Source organism: Cetorhinus maximus, chromosome 29, assembly GCF_964194155.1.
Source record: "Cetorhinus maximus chromosome 29, sCetMax3.hap1.1, whole genome shotgun sequence".
Taxonomy (NCBI): Eukaryota; Metazoa; Chordata; class Chondrichthyes; order Lamniformes; family Cetorhinidae; genus Cetorhinus; species Cetorhinus maximus.
The window spans coordinates 18,762,455-18,780,668 of record NC_135907.1 but is presented as its reverse complement, the minus strand read 5'-3'; the positions used below and the strand labels follow the sequence as shown (position 1 = coordinate 18,780,668).

The 18,214-nt window shown below is 51.0% G+C and overlaps 1 protein-coding gene across 2 annotated transcripts in view; it reads left to right on the top strand.

The window, feature by feature from the left end:
* LOC144669369 (serine/arginine-rich splicing factor 3-like) overlaps positions 1-18,214 on the top strand; it is a 388,848-nt gene that overhangs the window by 354,797 nt on the left and 15,837 nt on the right. The window contains exons 1-2 of one of the 2 annotated variants that reach the window (XM_078531749.1): positions 13,959-14,098; positions 17,621-17,836. In XM_078531749.1, coding sequence (XP_078387875.1) covers positions 17,628-17,836 — 209 coding nt within the window. In that variant the 5' untranslated portion in view covers positions 13,959-14,098; positions 17,621-17,627. Of the gene's footprint in view, positions 1-13,958; positions 14,099-17,612; positions 17,837-18,214 lie in introns of those variants that run through there. The other variant, XM_078531750.1, reaches the window with a different exon arrangement.

The window sequence follows — 18,214 nt, the reverse complement described above, 5'->3', positions numbered from 1 at the left end:
AATTATTTATCAGGCACTTATTAAAGGAGAAGTCAATTCTAGGGATTAACACGTCAAAGGGACAAGGGAATAATCTAATGGTTTGGGGGGGTAAACACACTGTCCAACGAGGCCCTCCGACACTTAGCAACAACTTGTATTTATATCACACCCTTAACATCATCAAATGCCTCAAGGCGTTTCACAGGATCGTTATAAAACAAGGCTTGACACTGAGCCATTAAAAAGAGGTATTAGGGTCAGGTGACCAAAAGCTCGATCAAAGAGCGAGGTGGTAAGGAGCAGCTTCATGGAGGAAAGCAAGATAGCGAGAGGCAGAGGGGGTTTCGGAAGGGAATTCCAGAGGTTGGGGTCTTGGCAGCCGAAGGTACGGCCACACCAGTGGTGGAGCAATTAAAAGCGGGGATGCTCAGAAGGCCAGAATTAGAGGAACGCAGAGATCATGGGGGGGTGGTTGTGTGGATGGAGAAGGTTACACAGATTGCAAGGGGCAAGGCCAAGAGGGATTTCAAACAAGGTTGAGAAGTTTAAATTCGAGGTGTTTCTTAACTGGAGGGTTGGTGGAGAAGATGGGGGGTCAAAGAGCAGACTGGCCCTAGATTCATTTGGATGAGGATAGCCCCCTAACCTACCTTATCCCATCGACCTCAAAGATCCCCACAGGCTCCCTCATGGCTCCGAACGCTATCTTAAATAAGCCCAAGGTATTTTTCTTCCACTACTTATGCTATTAGGTCATCTCATGCGTGGATCAGTTTTAAATGTGCTTTTTACTGGTTTAATTCTAGCTCCCCTTGTCCTACTCTCTCAGTTTTTCTAACCCGTTCCATATCACGTAAATCTCAGAAGCCTCCATAAAGCCAATTCCACTCAAGGTCGAGGAGGTTGAAGGTCGAGGAGGTTAGAGGTCGAGGAGGTTGAAGGTCGAGGAGGTTGAAGCCTGACTTTAAGGTCGTAGATGGGTGGACCTCATTAGAAAGAGGAATTAAAACATGTTCATGACAAAACTTTGCATCACATTTAATTTCCCATGGGTGGCGGAAGGCAAGTTTGACGAGTACCTTACCTTTATAGGAGATGGTGGCATAGTGGCAACGTCACTGGACTAGAGGTAAAAACAGAAAGTGCCAGAAGAACTCAGCAGGTCTGGCAGCATCTGTGGAGAGAGAAACAGAGTTAACATTTCGGGTCCAATATGACTCTTCTTCAGAACAAGGTAATGCAGAGGCCCAGGCTAATGCTCTGGGGACATGGGTTCAAATCCCACCACGGTAGCTGGTGGGATTATTAAATCTGGAGTTGAAAGCTGGTCTCAGTGATGGTGACCATGAAACTACCATCGATTGTTGTAAAAACCCATCTGGTTCACTAATGCCCTTTAGAGAAGGAAATCTGCCGTCCTTACCTGGTCTGGCCTACATGTGACTCCAGATCCACAGCAATGTGGTTGACTCTTAAATGCCCTCAGAAATGGCCGAGCAAGCCACTCAGTTGTAACAAACCGCTACAAAGCCACAAAAAAGGATTGAAACTTTACCGACCACCCGGCATCGACCTAGGCACCGGAAACGACAATGGCAATCGCAGCCCTGTCGACCCTGCAAAGTCCTCCTTACTAACATCAGAGGGCTAGTGCCAAAATTGGAAGAGCTGTCTCATAGACTGACATAGTCATCCTCACAGAATCATACCTCACATATAATGTCCCAGGCATCACGATCACTATCCCTGGGTACATCGTGTCACACCGGCAGGACAGAACCAGCAGAGGTGGTCACACAGTGGTATACAGTCGGGAGGGAGTTGCCCTGGCAATCCTCAACATCGACTCTGGATCCCATGAAGTCTCATGGCATCAGGTCAAACATGGTCAAGGAAACCTCCTGCTGATTACCACATACCGCCCTCCCTCAGCTGATGAATCAGTGCTCCTCCATGTTGAACACCACTTGGAGGAAGCACTGAGGGTGGCAAAGGCGCAGAATGTGCTCCAGGTGGGGGACTTCAATGGCCATCACCAAGAGTGGCTTAGTATCACCACTACTGACCGAGCTGGCCGAGTCCTAAATGACATAGCTGCTAGACTGGGTCTGCGGCAGGTGGTGAGGGAACCAACAAGAGGGAAAAACATACTTGACCTCATCCTCACCAACCTGCCTGCCGCAGATGCATCTGTCCATGACAGTATCGGTAGGAGTGACCACCGCACAGTCGTTGTGGAGATGAAGTCCAGCCTTCACATTGAGGATACCCTCCATCGTGTTGTGTGGCACTACCACCGTGCTAAATGGGATAGATTTCGAACAGGTCTAGCAACTCAAGACTGGGCATCCATAAGGCGCAGTGGGCCATCAGCAACAGCAGAATTTTTCTCAAACACAATCTGTAACCTCAAGACCCGGCATATCCCCCACTCTACCATTACCACCAAGCCAGGGGATCAACCCTGGTTCAATGAAGAGTGCAGGAGGGCATGCCAGGAGCAGCACCAGGCATACCCAAAAATGAGGTATCAACCTGGTGAAGCTACAAAAAAAAGGACTACTTGCGTGCCAAACAGCATAAGCTGCAAGTGATTGACTGAGCTAAGCGATCCCACACCCAACGGATCAGATCTAAGCCCTGCAGTCCTGCCACACCCAGTCGTGAATGGTGGTGGACAATTAAGCAACTCACTGGAGGAGGAGGCTCCGCAAATATCCCCATCCTCAATGGTGGAGGAGCCCAGCACATCAGTGCTAAAGGTAAGACTGAAGCATTCGCAACAATCTTCAGCCAGACGTGCCGAGTGGATGATCCATCTCAGCCTCCTCCAGAGGTCCCCAGCATCACAGATGCCAGTCTTCAGTCAATTCAATTCACTCCACATGATATCAAGAAATGGCTGAAGGCACTGGATACCGCAAAGGCTATGGGCCCTGACAATATTCCGGCAATAGTACTGAAGACTTGTGCTCCAGAACTTGCCACGCCCCCAGCCAAGCTGTTCCAGGCATCTACCTGGCTGTGTGGAAAATTGCCCAGATATGTCCTGTACACAAAAAGCAGGACAAATCCAACCCGGCCAATTACCGCCCCATCAGTCTACTCTCGATCATCAGTAAAGTGATGGATGGGGTCATCAACAGTGCTATCAAGCGGCACTTGCTTAGCAATAACCTGCTCACCGATGCCCAGTTTGGGTTCCGCCAGGGCCACTCAGCTCCTGACCTCATTACAGCCTTGGTACAAACATGGACAAAAGAGTTGAACTCTCGATATGAGATGAGAGTGACTGCCCTTGACATCAAGGCAGCATTTGACCGGTTGTGGCATCATGGAGCCCTAGCAAAACTGGAGTCAATGGGAATCAGGGGGAAAACTCTCCACTAATTGGAGTCATACCTAGCACAAAGGAAGATGTTGTGGTTATTGGAGGTCAGTCATATCAGCTCCAGGACATCACTGCAGGAGTTCCTCATTTGCTAAGAAAGTGGCAGGGAATGACTGTGTCCCCAGAAACTTTTTTAGGGCAGCAGCCATTTGGTCTAGGAGAGATTCTTTCTCCTGTTAGTACTTCTTCAGTGTCGTTGGAGCTGCACTCATTCAGGCAGGTGGGGATTATTCCATCACACTCCTGACTTGTGCCTTGTAGATGGTGGACAGGCTTTGGGGAGCCAAGAGGTGGGTTACTCACTGCACAATTCCTAGCCTAGATAGGTATATTGTGAAATACCTGACAGAGGACAGTCAGCTTTATCTCACAGATGGATCTGTACAGAAAAGGTACTCCCGCCTTCCCATTGAGGATACCCTCCATCGTGATGTGTGGCACTACCACTGTGCTAAATGGGATAGATTTCGAACAGGTCTAGCAACTCAAGACTGGGCATCCATAAGGCGCTGTGGGCCATCAGCAGCAGCAGAATTTTTCTCAAACACAATCTGTAACCTCATTGCCCGGCATATCCCCCACTCTACCATTTCCACCAAGGCAGGGGATCAACCCTGGTTCAATGAAGAGTGCAGGAGGGCATGTCAGAAGCAGCACCAGGCATACCTAAAAATGAGGTGTAAACCTGGTGAAGCTACAAAAAAAAGGACTACTTGCGTGCCAAACAGCATAAGCAGCAAATGATTGACAGAGCTAAGCAATTCTACACCCAATGGATCAGATCTAAGCCCTGCAGTCCTGCCACACCCAGTCGTGAATGGTGGTGGACAATTAAGCAACTCACTGGAGGACGTGGCTCCACAAATATCCCTATCCTCAATGATGTCGGAGCCCAGCACAGCAGTGCAAAAGGTAAGACTGAAGCATTTGCAACAATCTTCAGCCAGAAGTGCCGAGTGGATGATCCATCTTGGCCTCCTCCGGAGGTCCCCAGCATCACAGATGCCAGTCTTCAGTCAATTCGATTGCATATAAGGCCAAAGCGAGATTAGTAGCCCGAGGCTTTGAAGAGAGACTAGGGGATCAGGATATCAGAGTGGACTCGCCTACCACGAGGGAGGTGAGTTTGAAGATTTTTTTTAGCTATTTTAGCATCCTACTCTTGGGAGTGCAAATCGATTGATATAAAGGCTGCGTTTTTACAGGGGTAGAATTTTCAAAGGGAGTTTTTTTTTAAAACTGCTCAAAGAAGCCGGGGATGTAGAAGGAAAGCTGTGGAAATTGAACAAGTGTGTTTATGGGTTTAATGATGCATCAAGAATATGGTATTTTACCGTGAGGTCTGTCCTGTTGAAAACCGGTTACATTCAGTTAGAGGCAGACCCTGTGATGTTCTACTGGTACCATAAGGAGAAACTAGCTGGAATCTTTATCATGCATGTTGATGATTTCCCGTGGGGAGAATCTGTAGAATTTGAACAATGGGTAATCGAGAAGATAAAGAAGGAATTCCAGGTTGGAAGTCAGGTTTCTGGGCCCTTTAAATACATAGGTTTAGACAGTAAGCAGAGCAAGTTAGGAGTGACATTGAATCAACAATCTTATCTAGAAAATGGTAATCTTATCCCAATAACTTGGGTTAGTTCCTCACAAAAAGAGGATCCTGCTACCAAGGAAGAAATGGAACAGTTGAGAAGTTTGATTGGGCAGTTTTGAACTGGTTGTGCACTCAGACTAGGCCTGACGCTAGTTATGATGTGTTGCAGCTGAGTACCATGATGAAATATGCTACAGTTGAGCAAGTTTCTGAGAGCAAATAAAACACTTAAAGTTACATTCGGAGAGATGTGCTCAAGTTTCCAGCCTTGGGTGATCCAGAAGATATGAGGTTGGTCATTTTTAATGATGCTTCACATGCTAATCTTCCAGATGGGTACTCTAGCACTGCAGGGTTTATCATATTCTTGGTGGGAAAGAATGATAAATGTTGCCCACTGGCTTGGGAGGCCAAGAAAATAAAAAGGGTAGTGAAAAGTACCTTAGCTGCTGAAACGCTGGCCTTAGTAAAAGCATTAGATATGGGGGTTTACTTATCCAATATACTGACAGAAATATTATATAAGGGGCAATGTGAGGAAAGTTTGCCCGTAGAATGTTATGTTGATAACTGGTCTCTTTGGGATAATGTTCATTCGATGGAAAGTGTTGCTGAAGAAAGGTGAAGAATAGACATAGCCAGCATAAAGGAAATGTTACAGAGAAGAGATGACTCTAAGATACAATGGGTTGACACAAGTCACCAACTATCAGACTGTTTTATGAAAAGAAATGCCTGCTGTAAGAAATTATTAAATCTATTGGAAGATGCTTATGTTATGATGAAATGAAAAAAAAACTATTTTTTTGTTTTATTATATGTGTGTGTGTATATGTTTGCATACGTGTGTGCGTGTGTATATATATATATAGATAATTTGGTAAAGAAAATACGGGATCTATAGATGTGGAAATACGTGACATTATTTCCTTCTGTTTGTTTCAAAAAGAATGTTCTTTAATTTGTTTTTCAAAGCTTTAATTAAAAAAAGAAGAGTGGAATCTGTCAATGTATAAATAAACACACTGCTTGGCAATCACCTTGTTAAAGACAATTGCTAGTTAAACAGGTGATGGGCATTGATTGTCCCATCCAAACAGAATAAAAAGACGCAGCTGGAACACTTTGTGGGAAGCTACTTGGAAGTCAGCAGCACTGAGGAGCTGTCTTGAAAAATAAACCAGTTTGAACCAAAAGCCAGGCCTGGGTTAATTCTTCCACTGCAACCTCCTATTGTGAGTAACAAACAGCCTTGGTTCAAACATAGGCAAAAGAGCTGAACTCCAAAGGTGAGGTGAGAGTGACTGCCCTTGACATCAAGGCAGCATTTTACCAAGTGTAGCATAAGGAGCCCTAGAAAAACTGGAGTCAATGGAAATCAGGGGGAAAAGTCTCCACTGGTTGCAGTCATACCTAGCACAAAAGAAAATGGTTGTGGTTGTTGGAGGTCAATCATCTCAGCTCCAGGATATCACTGCAGGAGTTCCTAGGGGTAGTGTCCTCAGCCCAACCATCTTCAGCTGCTTCATCATCAATGACCTTCCTCCCATCATAAGGTTAGAAGTGGGGATGTTTGCTAGAAGCACAATAAGCGACTTCTCATATGCTGAAGCAGTTCATGTTGAAATGTAGCAAGACCTGGATATTATCCAGGCTTGGGCTGACAAGTGGCAAGTAACATTCATGCCACACAAGTACCAGGCAATGACCATCTCCAATAAGAGAGAATCTAACCATCAACGCTTGACATTCAATGGCATTACCATCACTGAATCCCCCATTATCAACATCCTGGGGGTTACCATGGACCAGAAACCGAACTGGACCAGCCATATAAATACTGTGGCTGCAAGAGCAGGTCAGAGGCTAGGAATCCTGCAGCAAGTAACTCACCTCCTAACTCCCCAAAGTTGTCCACAAGTCAGGAGTGTGATGGAATACTCCCCACTTGCCTGGATGAGTGCAACTCCAACAACACTCAAGAAGCTTGACACCATCCAGGACAAAGCAGCCCCGCTTGTTTGGCACCCCAGCCACAAACATTCACTCCCTCCACCATCAATTCACAGTGGCAGCAGTGTGTATCATCATAACTCCTCAGACACCATCTTCCAAACCCGTGACTGCTACCATCTAGGAGGACAAGGCTAGCAGACACATGGGAACACCACCACCTGCAAGTTTCCCCTCCAGCCCACTCACCATCCTGACTTGGAAATATATCGCCGTTCCTTCACTGTCATGGGATCGAAATCCTGGAACCCCCTCCCTAACAGCACTGTGGGTGTACCTACACCACATGGACTGCAGCGGTTCAAGAAGGCAGCTCACCACCACCTTCTCAAGGGGCAATTATGGATGGATAATAAATTCTGGCCTAGCCAGCGACGCCCACATCCTGTGAACGAATATAAATAAAAGCAAAAATAAATGTCAAAGCAACAGTTTGATAATTTTTTAAAAAGTAACGAATAAAAATGAGCATTAGGGTGTAAGAGGGTGAGAGTGTATGTTTTTCCAGCTCACTCCCAGTCTCTGTGTTTACTCACCCTCACCCCAGTGTGCGTGGGTGAGAGTGAGTGAGAAACCTGAGATTGGGAGTGAGTCAGACATCACTCACTCACTCACTCACTCACACACATACAGTCTCTCAAACACATCCGCTCTGGAATTGGTGATTCACCCTGACCAGACCTGCTCTGTGCCAGGCAAGAAGATCTCTGACAGCCTGGCGCTGCTCAGGGATACGATTGCCTATGTACAGGACAGGGGTGTGGATACCTGCCTCATCAGCTTGGATCAGGAGAAGGCCGTTGACAGAATATCGCACACCTACATGGGGGATGTGCTCTCCAAAATGGGGTTTGGGGAGGGAATTCGAAATTGGATCCAACTGCTCTACACTAACATCAGTAGCGCAGTCTCAATCAATGGGTGGGAAACAGATAGCTTTCCAATTAAATCTGGAGTCAGGCAGGGCTGTCCTCTCTCGCCTGTCCTTTTCGTGTGTTGCATAGAACCCTTTGCCGAGTCCATCAGGAAGGATCCGGGCATAAGAGGAGTGACGATCCCAGGCAGTGGAGGCACTCAGGTAAAAGCCTCCCTGTACATGGACGACGTCGCCGTCTTCTGCTCGGATCCGCTGTCGGTGCGCAGACTGATGCACATCTGCGACCAGTTCGAACTGGCCTCGGGAGCCAAGGTAAATCGGGGGAAGAGCGAGGCCATGTTCTTTGGGAACTGGGCTGACCGATCCTTTGTCCCCTTCACTGTCAGGGCTGACGGCCTGAAGGTGCTGGGGATATGGTTCGGAGGGACCGGGGCATGCGTTAGAAACTGGAAGGAGCTATGGTGAAAAGGAAACTGGGCATGTGGGAGCGACGCTCCCTCTCCATTGCGGGTAAGAACCTGGTCATCAGGTGTGAGGTACTCTCGCTGTTGCTGTACGTGGCGCAGGTCTGGCCCATTCCAGACTCCTGCGCGATGGCGATCACTCGAGCCATCTTCCGCTTTATCTGGAGGTCGAAAATGGATCGTGTCCGCAGGGACGCGATGTACAAGCCTCTAGATAAAGGGGGAAAAAACGTGCCCAACATCGCCCTCATACTGATGGCCACCTTTGTGTGTGGCTGCATCAAGCGGTGCGTAGACCCTCAGTACGCAAACACCAAGTGTCACTACGTGCTAAGGTTCTACCTGTCCCCGGTGTTGCGAAGGATGGGTCTGGCCACGCTGCCGCGGAACGCTCCAAGTAGTTGGACCGTGCCGTACCACCTGTCCCTTGTGGAAAAATTTATGCAGAAAAACACCTTTGACCACAAGTCCATCAGGCAGTGGTCAGCACGTAACGTCCTAGAGGCCCTGAGGGAAAAGGAGAGGGTGGACCCTGTGGGATGGTTCCCCGAGCTGACTGTCAAAGTCATTTGGCAGAACGCCTCATCGCCAGAACTTTCCAACAAGCACCAAGACGTAGCTTGGCTGGTGGTGAGAAAGGCCCTCCCCGTCAGATCCTTCCTACACGCCAGGAGGCTCACCCCCTCTGCACGTTGCCCTCGAGGTGGCTGTGGTGGGGAAGAGACCGTTGTTCACCTCCTTGTGGATTGTGCCTTTGCAAAGAAAGTCTGGAGAGAGATGCAGTGGTTGCTGTCGAGGTTCATCCCGAGCAGTTCTGTGACACAGGACTCTGTGCTCTACGGGCTGTTCCCAGGGACACACACCGAGACAAACATCAACTGCAGCTGGAGGATCATCAACTCGGTGAAAGACGCGCTTTGGTCTGCCCGAAACTTGTTGGTCTTCCAGCACAAAGAGTTGTCCCCGACCGATTGTTGCGGACTGGCACAATCCAAAGTCCAGGACTACGTGCTGAGGGACGCACTAAAGCTTGGGGCAGCTGCCGCAAAGGCGCAATGGGGAAGGGTCGCTGTCTAAGACCTTTCTGCCACAGCGCACCGAGAGACTGGGAACTGTTTAGAGCCCCTCGGGCTGTACAGATCAAAATGAAAGGCTGTAAATGATTGTAAGATTGTTTGTACTGATGCACCTGGTGATACATTTTGTAAAAGTTTAACCTGGATTGTACCCTTGTAATGTTGTTTTTGAAATGGTTTGGAATGTGATTGAAGATATTTTATGAATAAAGTATATTTTTACAAAAAAAAACACACACACACTCTTGCTCTCTCTCTCATACTCACACTTACTGTCTCACACACTCTCCCTCTTTCTCTCTTTCACACACATGCACTCTGTCCCTCTCTCTCGCACACAGCCCCGAGGAAGCGAGTCTCTTCACCATCCACCCCCCCCTCCACCCAAACCCTGCAGCGTCCCTCGCCCTCCCCTCCGCCCCCAACCCCCAGGCCCCACAGCCTCTCTTTCTCTCTCTCCCTGGGCCCCACAGCCTCTCTTTCTCTCTCCCTGGGCCGCGCAGACTGTCTCTTTCTCCTGGCCCCGCAAACTCACTCTCTCCCCGGGCTCCACAGCCCTCCTCTCTCCCTCCACATATACACTCTAAAGAAGGGTCATACGAACTCGAAACATTAACTCTGTTTCTCTCTCCACAGATGCTGCTAGACCTGCTGAATTTTTCCAGCATTTTCTGTTTTATAAATAGTTCTTTTGTAAATAGTTCTTAATAAATACTTTGAAGCAAAACTATAGACCAATCATCGCATCTCACTCATAGAATAAGCAGAACCTCATCAAGACATGGCGATAAGACAAAACAAGTGGCTCCAGACCCACACCAATGTGGTTGAATCTTAATTGCCCTCTGCAATGGCCCAGCAAGTCACTCAGTTCAAGGGCAGTGAGGGATGAGTGACCTCCATCCATCTCTCCCAATTTCCCCATTGGCTTGATAAGCAGTTTTGACTCATAGAGGTCTACAGCACAGATAAAGGCCCTTCGGCCCATCGAGTCTGTGCCGGTCAAACAAGTACCTAACTATTCTAATCCCATTTTCCAGTGCTAGGCCCATAGCCTTGTATGCCATGGCATCGCAAGTGCACATCCAAATACTTCTTAAATGTTGTGAGGGTTTCTGCCTCTACCACCCTTTCAGGCAGTGAGTTCCAGATTCCCACTACCCTCTGGGTGAAAAAATTCTTCCTCACATCCCCACTAAACCTCCTGCCCCTTACCTTAAATCTATGCCCCCTGGTTATTGATCCCTCCACCAAGGGGAAAAGTTCCTTCCTGTCTACCCTATCTATGCCCCTCATAATTTTATACACCTCAATCATGTCCCCCCTCAATCTCCTCTGCTCCAAGGAAAATAACCCTAGTCTATCCAATCTTTCCTCATAACTAAAACTCTCCAGCCCAGGCAACATCCTGGTAAATCTCCTCTGCACTCTCTCTAGTGCAATCACATCCTTCCTATAATGCGGATTCCAGAACTGCACGCAATACTCTAGCTGTGGCCTAACCAGCATTTTAAACAGTTCCAGCATAACCTCCCTGCTCTTATATTCTATGCCTCGGCTAATAAAGGCAAGTATCCCATATGTCTTCTTAACCACCTTATCTACCTGTCCCGCTACCCTAAGGGACTGGTGGACATGCACACCAAGGTCCCTCTGATTCTCGGTACTTCCCAGGATCCTACCATTCATCGTGTATTCCCGTGCCTTGTTTGTCCTGCCCAAGTGCATCACCTCACACTTATCCGGATTAAATTCCATTTGCCACTGATCAGCCCATCTGACCAGCCCGTCTATATCCTCCTCACTATTTACCACACCACCAATTTTCGTGTCGTCCATGAACTTACTGATCAGCCCTCCTACATCAAATCTAAATCGTTTATATATACCACAAACAGCAAGGGACCCAACACCGATCCCTGTGGAACCCCACTGGACACAGGCATCCTGTCACAAAAACACCCCTCGACCATCACCCTCTGCTTCCTGCCACTCAGCCAATTCTGGATCCAATTTGCCAAATTGCCTTGGATCCCATGGGCTCTTACCTTTGTTATCAGTCTCCCATGTGGGACCTTATCAAAAGCCTCGCTGAAGTCCAAGTAGACTACGTCAAATGCATTGCCCTCATCTACACACCTGGTCACCTCTTCGAAAAATTTAATCAAATTGGTCAGACATGACCTCCCCTTAACAAAACCACGCTGACTGTCCTTGATTAATCCCTGCCTCTCCAAGGGTAGATTAATTCTGTCCCTCAGAATTGCTTCCAATAGTTTCCCCACCACTGAGGTTAGACTAACTGGCTTGTAGTTCCCTGGTTTATCCCTTCCTCCCTTCTTGAACAACGGTACCACATTGGCTGTCCTCTAGTCCTCTGGCACCTCTCCTGTGGCCAGAGAGGTATTGAAAATTATTGCCAGCATCCCTGCTATCTCCTCCCTTGCCTCACTCAACAGCCTGGGATTCCCTTCCCTTCCTTGACCTCTCTGTCTCAATTTCTGGTGATAGACTGTCCACCAATATCCATTACAAGCCTACCGACTCTCACAGCTACCTCGACTACAGCTCCTCACACCCCGCTTCTTGTAAGGACTCCATCCCATTCTCTCAGTTCCTTCGCCTCCGTCGCATCTGTTCTGATGATGCTACCTTCAAAAACAGTTCCTCTGACATGTCCTCCTTCTTCCTTAACCAAGGTTTTCCACCCACGGTCGTTGACAGGGCCCTCAACCGTGTCCAGCCCATCTCCTGCACGTCCACCCTCACGCCTTCTCCTCCCTCCCAGAAACATGATAGGGTCCCCCTTGTCCTCACTTATCACCCCACCAGCCTCCGCATTCAAAGGATCATCCTCCGCCATTTCCGCCAACTCCAGCATGATGCCACCACCAAACACATCTTCCCTTCACCCCCCCTGGTGGCATTCCGTAGGGATCGTTCCCTCCAGGACACCCTGGTCCACTCCTCCATCACCCCCTACTCCTCAACCCCCCACCTATGGCACCTCCCCATGCCCACGCAGAAGATGCAACACCTGCCCCTTCACTTCCTCTCTCCTCACCGTCCAAGGGCCCAAACACTCCTTTCAAGTGAAGCAGCATTTCACTTGCATTTCCCCTAACTTAGTCTACTGCATTCGTTGCTCCCAATGCGGTCTCCTCTACATTGGAGAGACCAAACGCAAACTGGGCGACTGCTTTGCAGAACACCTGCGGTCTGACCGCAAGAAAGACCCAAACCTCCCTGTCGCTGCCATTTTAACACTCCACCCTGCTCTCTTGCCCACATGTCTGTCCTTGGCTTGCTGCATTGTTCCAGTGAAGCCCAACGCAAACTGGAGGAACAGCACCTCATCTTCCGACTAGGCACTTTACAGCCTTCCGGGCTGAATATTGAATTCAACAACTTTAGATCTTGAACTCCCTCCCCCATCCCCACCCCGTTTCTTCCCCCTCCCTTTTGTTTTTTCCAATAATTTATATAGATTTTTCTTTTCCCACCTCTTTCCATTATTTTTAAATCTATAACTGTAATGCCCTGTCAGTCTTTCCACCCCACCCCCACTAGAGCTGTACCTTGAGTGTCCTGCCATCCATTCTTAATTAGCACATTCTCTTAGATAATATCACCACCTTCAACGTCTTTGTTCCTTTGTCTGTGACATCTTTTGATTATCTGCTCCTATCACTGCTTGCTTGTCCCTACAACCACACCCCCCCCCAAACTTCTCTCCCGCCACCTTAAACCAGCTTATATTTCACCCCTCTCCTAACTTTATTCAGTTCTGCTGAAGGGTCATGAGGACTCGAAACGTCGACTCTTTTCTTCTCCGCCGATGCTGCCAGACCTGCTGAGTTTTTCCGGGTAATTCTGTTTTTTTTTTTGATTTCCAGCATCCGCAGTAGTTTTTTGTTTTTAGCCTGAGATACATTTCATCCGAGCCTGGAGATTTATCTACTTTTAAGCCTGCCAGACCACTTAAAGCCTCCTCCCTTTCTATGCTAGTTTCTTTAATTCTTTCTGCTTGATTTCCATACCCACATCATCCCTCTCACTTGTGAACACCGACACAAAGTATTCATTTAGAACCCTACCTACGTCTTCCGGCTCCACGCACAAATTACCACTGTGGTCCTTAATGGGCCCTAATCTTTCCCTAGTTATCCTCTTGCTCTTAATGTACTTGTAAAATAACTTTGGATTTTCCTTTATTTTACCTGCCAATGTTTTGGCAGGACTCCAACCTGCTGGTGGCAGTGCAGGCAAGTGCTGCTCTCAACAGGAGCCAATAGGTCGCCTCTTGTGTCCCGACGTCACCTCGTTAGCATAACCGCTTCCATCGCGCGCCCTCGACCAAGATGAAACCCCGCCTACTCTTCGTGACGTCAGCTGTTTCGATTGGTCGAACTACCGCCGGAACCTCGACATGCAGAAAGCCTATAGGGGCAAAGGACTGTCGATCACAATTAACCCCCACCCACCTCTGCACGCTCACGTGGGATGAAGAATGACGGTTGGTTCATTTGAAAGGGAGAGGGGAGCTATTGGCCAAGGCTGCTGTCAATCCGAGGACGCGGCGTCTGATTGGCTGCAGCGGCTGTCAATCAGAGGAAGTGGATCGGGCCGCCATTTTATGGAGGCGAGGAGAAAGTGAGAAAGAGAGGAGTAAATGTAAAGAGCGGAAAAAAATAAAAGGTAAGGAAGGGGAGAAAAAGAGCGAAAACACAGAAAAGGAAAGGAGAGGGGGAAAGGAGAGGAGGAAGGAGGAGCGGCGGTGCCGACTCGCGGTTAAACCTCGTGTTTGTCCACTGACTGAAACACGGGCCCAGAGGAGAGTTAGAAAAATCAATCGACCCACCACCCCTCACCACCCCCACCCCCGTCCTCCCCCTCACCACCCCCACCCGCACCTCCACCCCCCCCACCCGCACGTCCACCCCCCCCACCCCCGACCTCCCCCTCACCACCCCCCCACCCGCACCTCCAACCCCCCACCCGCACCTCCACCCCCGTCCTCCCCCTCACCACCCCCACCCGCACCTCCACCCCCCCCACCCCCGACCTCCCCCTCACCACCTCCACCCCCCCCACCCCCCCCCGTCCTCCCCCTCACCACCCCCACCCGCACCTCCACCCCCCCCACCCCCGTCCTCCCCCTCACCACCCGCACCTCCACCCCCCCCACCCCCGACCTCCCCCTCACCACCCCCACCTCCAGCCCCCCCACCCCCGTCCTCCCCCTCACCACCCCCACCCGCACCTCCACCCCCCCCACCCCCGTCCTCCCCCTCACCACCCCCACCACCCACCCCTCTACTCCCCCTCCCCCCTCCTCTCCTCACCCCCGTCCCCCCATCTCTCCTCGTCCCCCATCCCACACCGACCCCCTTCTCCCCCCCCCCCGACCCCCTTCTCCCGACCCCCTTCTCCCCCCCCCGACCCCCTTCTCCCCCCCGACCCCCTTCTCCCCCCCCGACCCCCTTCTCCCCCCCCCGACCCCCTTCTCCCCCCCCCGACCCCCTTCTCCCCCCCCCGACCCCCTTCTCCCCCCCCCGACCCCCTTCTCCCCCCCCCGACCCCCTTCCCCCCCCCCGACCCCCTTCCCCCCCCCGACCCCCTTCTCCCCCCCCCGACCCCCTTCTCCCCCCCCCGACCCCCTTCTCTCCCCCCCCCGACCCCCTTCTCCCCCCCCCGACCCCCTTCTCCCCCCCGACCCCCTTCTCTCCCCCCCTTCTCCCCCCGACCCCTCCCCCCCCCGACCCCCTTCTCCCCCCGACCCCCTTCTCCCCCCCCCCCGACCCCCCTTCTCCCCCCCCGACCCCCTCCCCCCCCCCGACCCCCTTCTCCCCCCCCGACCCCCTTCTCCCCCCCCGACCCCCTTCTCCCCCCCCCACCCCCCTTCTCCCCCCCGACCCCCTTCTCCCCCCCCCCCGACCCCCTTCTCCCCCCCCCCCGACCCCCTTCTCCCCCCCCGACCCCCTTCTCCCCCCCCCCCCTCCCTCCCCCCCCCCGACCCCCTTCTCCCCCCCCCCCGACCCCCTTCTCCCCCCCCCCCGACCCCCTTCTCCCCCCCCCGACCCCCTTCTCCCCCCCCGACCCCTTCTCCCCCCCGACCCCCTTCTCTCCCCCCCGACCCCCTTCTCTCCCCTCCCGACCCCCTTCTCTCCCCTCCCGACCCCCTTCTCCCCCCCCCCCGACCCCCTTCTCCCCCCCCCCCCGACCCCCTTCTCTCCCCCCCCCCGATCCCCTTCTCCCGACCCCCTTCTCCCGACCCCCTTCTCCCGACCCCCGACCCCCTTCTCCCGACCCCCTTCTCCCCCCCCCGACCCCCTTCTCCCCCCCCGACCCCCTTCTCCCCCCCCGACCCCCTTCTCCCCCCCCCCGACCCCCTTCTCCCCCCCCCGACCCCCTTCTCCCCCCCCGACCCCTTCTCCCCCCCCGACCCCCTTCTCCACCCCCCCGACCCCCTTCTCCACCCCCCCGACCCCCTTCTCCACCCCCCCGACCCCCTTCTCCACCCCCCCGACCCCCTTCTCCACCCCCCGACCCCCTTCTCCACCCCCCCGACCCCCTTCTCCACCCCCCCGACCCCCTTCTCCACCCCCCCGACCCCCTTCTCCCCACACCACCGACCCCCTTCTCCCCACACCACCCCCCCGACCCCCTTCTCCCCACACCACCCCCCTGACCCCCTTCTCCCCACACCACCCCCCCGACCCCCTTCTCCCCTCACCCCCTCCCCCCGACCCCCTTCTCCCCTCCCCCCCGACCCCTTCTCCCCACACCCCCCCCGACCCCCTTCTCCCCCCCGACCCCCTTCTCCCCACACCCCCCCCGACCCCCTTCTCCCCCCCGACCCCCTTCTCCCCACCCCCCCGACCCCCTTCTTCCCACCCCCCCTTCTCCCCACCCCGACCCCCTTCTCCCCACCCCCCCCCCACCCCCTTCTCCACCTCCCTCCCGCCACTTCCTCCCATTTCTCTCACAGCAACTCCTCCCATTTCCTATTCCTCATCTCCCAACTCCCTCACCGACCCCTAACTTGCCCCTTCCCAGCTCCCCCTCCCCCCAGCCCAAATTTCTGATCTGTCACCCATATTATCCCAAAACTGGATTTGGTTTAATGGTGGCTCAAATATTAGCAATGTGTATTTCTTACTATAATGAAGTATTTATCCCAATGCATTCATTCCTCTATGTTACTGCTGTCCGCTGCTAGTGCCTATTAATAATGATCAAGTAATAAAGACTGAGATATTTTCTTAGCTCGTTAAGCCCTGAAGCAACTGAACAGTTTGTACATAAATCCGAGGTTTAATCCTTTGTTTCAGGCCCTTAACTGTATCCCCTGTGACCCAAAGTTTCTTGAAACACCAAAACCATAACTGTCAAGTTGTGCCAATAACAATGTCGATCTTGCTTAAATTTCCCATGAAACTTGTTAACAGACGCCTGAGTGTCAAAGCAGGCACATACAAGTGGAAATTCACATTAACAATTGTAGCCTGTGGGAAGCATCAATTCGGGGTTCCAATGAAGAGTCACATTGGACTCGAAACATTAACTCTCTTCTCTCTCCATCAGATGCTGCCAGACCTCCTGAGTTTTTCCAGCGATTTTTTCATTTCTGCTTTTAAATTTATGCAATATTCCTTCTCTAAGCTCTTTATGCATAAAAATTAAAGTTTGAAGCCATCAAAACATTAGTTATGCATGTTGGGCACAGCATGTTTCACGGAAATGCAATTATGGAAGCTCTGAAGTTTATAATGCAATTCGTTCTGATGCCGTAAAGATGCAGTCAAAGACACAAATTACATGGTGGGCCTCAGCGAATGTAACAGTCCCGTTGAGCCTCAGATTCACATAAGCTGCGCTTTGCATTTAGTGGTGAAATTATGTTGATTGAGCAGCAGAGGTTTTGTCAAATCAACTGAGAGAGAGTCTGAGAAATTCAGGCATAACGTAAAAATGGGCTGACTCATTTTAGCCTGAATGCCCTCAATCTTTTAAAGTAAATGTTAAAAGCTTTCGGAGAATATTCAAGTGTATTGACTTGTTTCTTTTTTTAAACTTAATTTGTTGCAACATATTAAAATGTATCAGTGTTGTGCTTGAACAATGAAAGCCCTTTATAGGCAGCGTAATTTACGTAAGGGATGCGCCTCCTGATGTTGGATTTATTCTGTTCTCCTCTTACAATAAAAACTTTAACAGCTGAGCAATGATGCGTCGTGATTCATGTCCGCTTGACTGCAAGGTCTACGTGGGTGACCTCGGAACCAATGGAAACAAGACCGAGCTGGAGCGCTCGTTCAGCTACTATGGGCCTCTGCGCAATGTGTGGGTTGCACGGAACCCACCTGGCTTTGCATTTGTCGAATTCGAGGACCCCCGTGATGCAGCAGACGCCGTACGAGAGTTGGATGGCAGGTATTGTGAGCACGTGTGTGGAAGGGAAGGGGCTCTGAGGCGAGCACTGTGTATATCTATGTACACATAAAGGCTTAAATACTAAATTCCTGAAGCTCTGCCACTCCCAGTTATCAAATGTTTAGGCACAGTCTAGTTACTTCATTATCTGGAGACAGGAATGTAAAATAGTAGCAGTTTGTGTGAATTATGCCAATAAGAAACTTAACTGCAAGGGCCCAAAATCCCGAAGGAATTTGTCTGTGTGTGTGTGCTCGTGCTTTTTAAATATCTCTTCCTCCTACAAGTCGTGCTTTGAAATTGCTAGTCACAGGCAGAATGGGAGCAGACATTCTGCAGAGAATACCCTTTCCTAGGATATGGTATAAATCCTCTGGT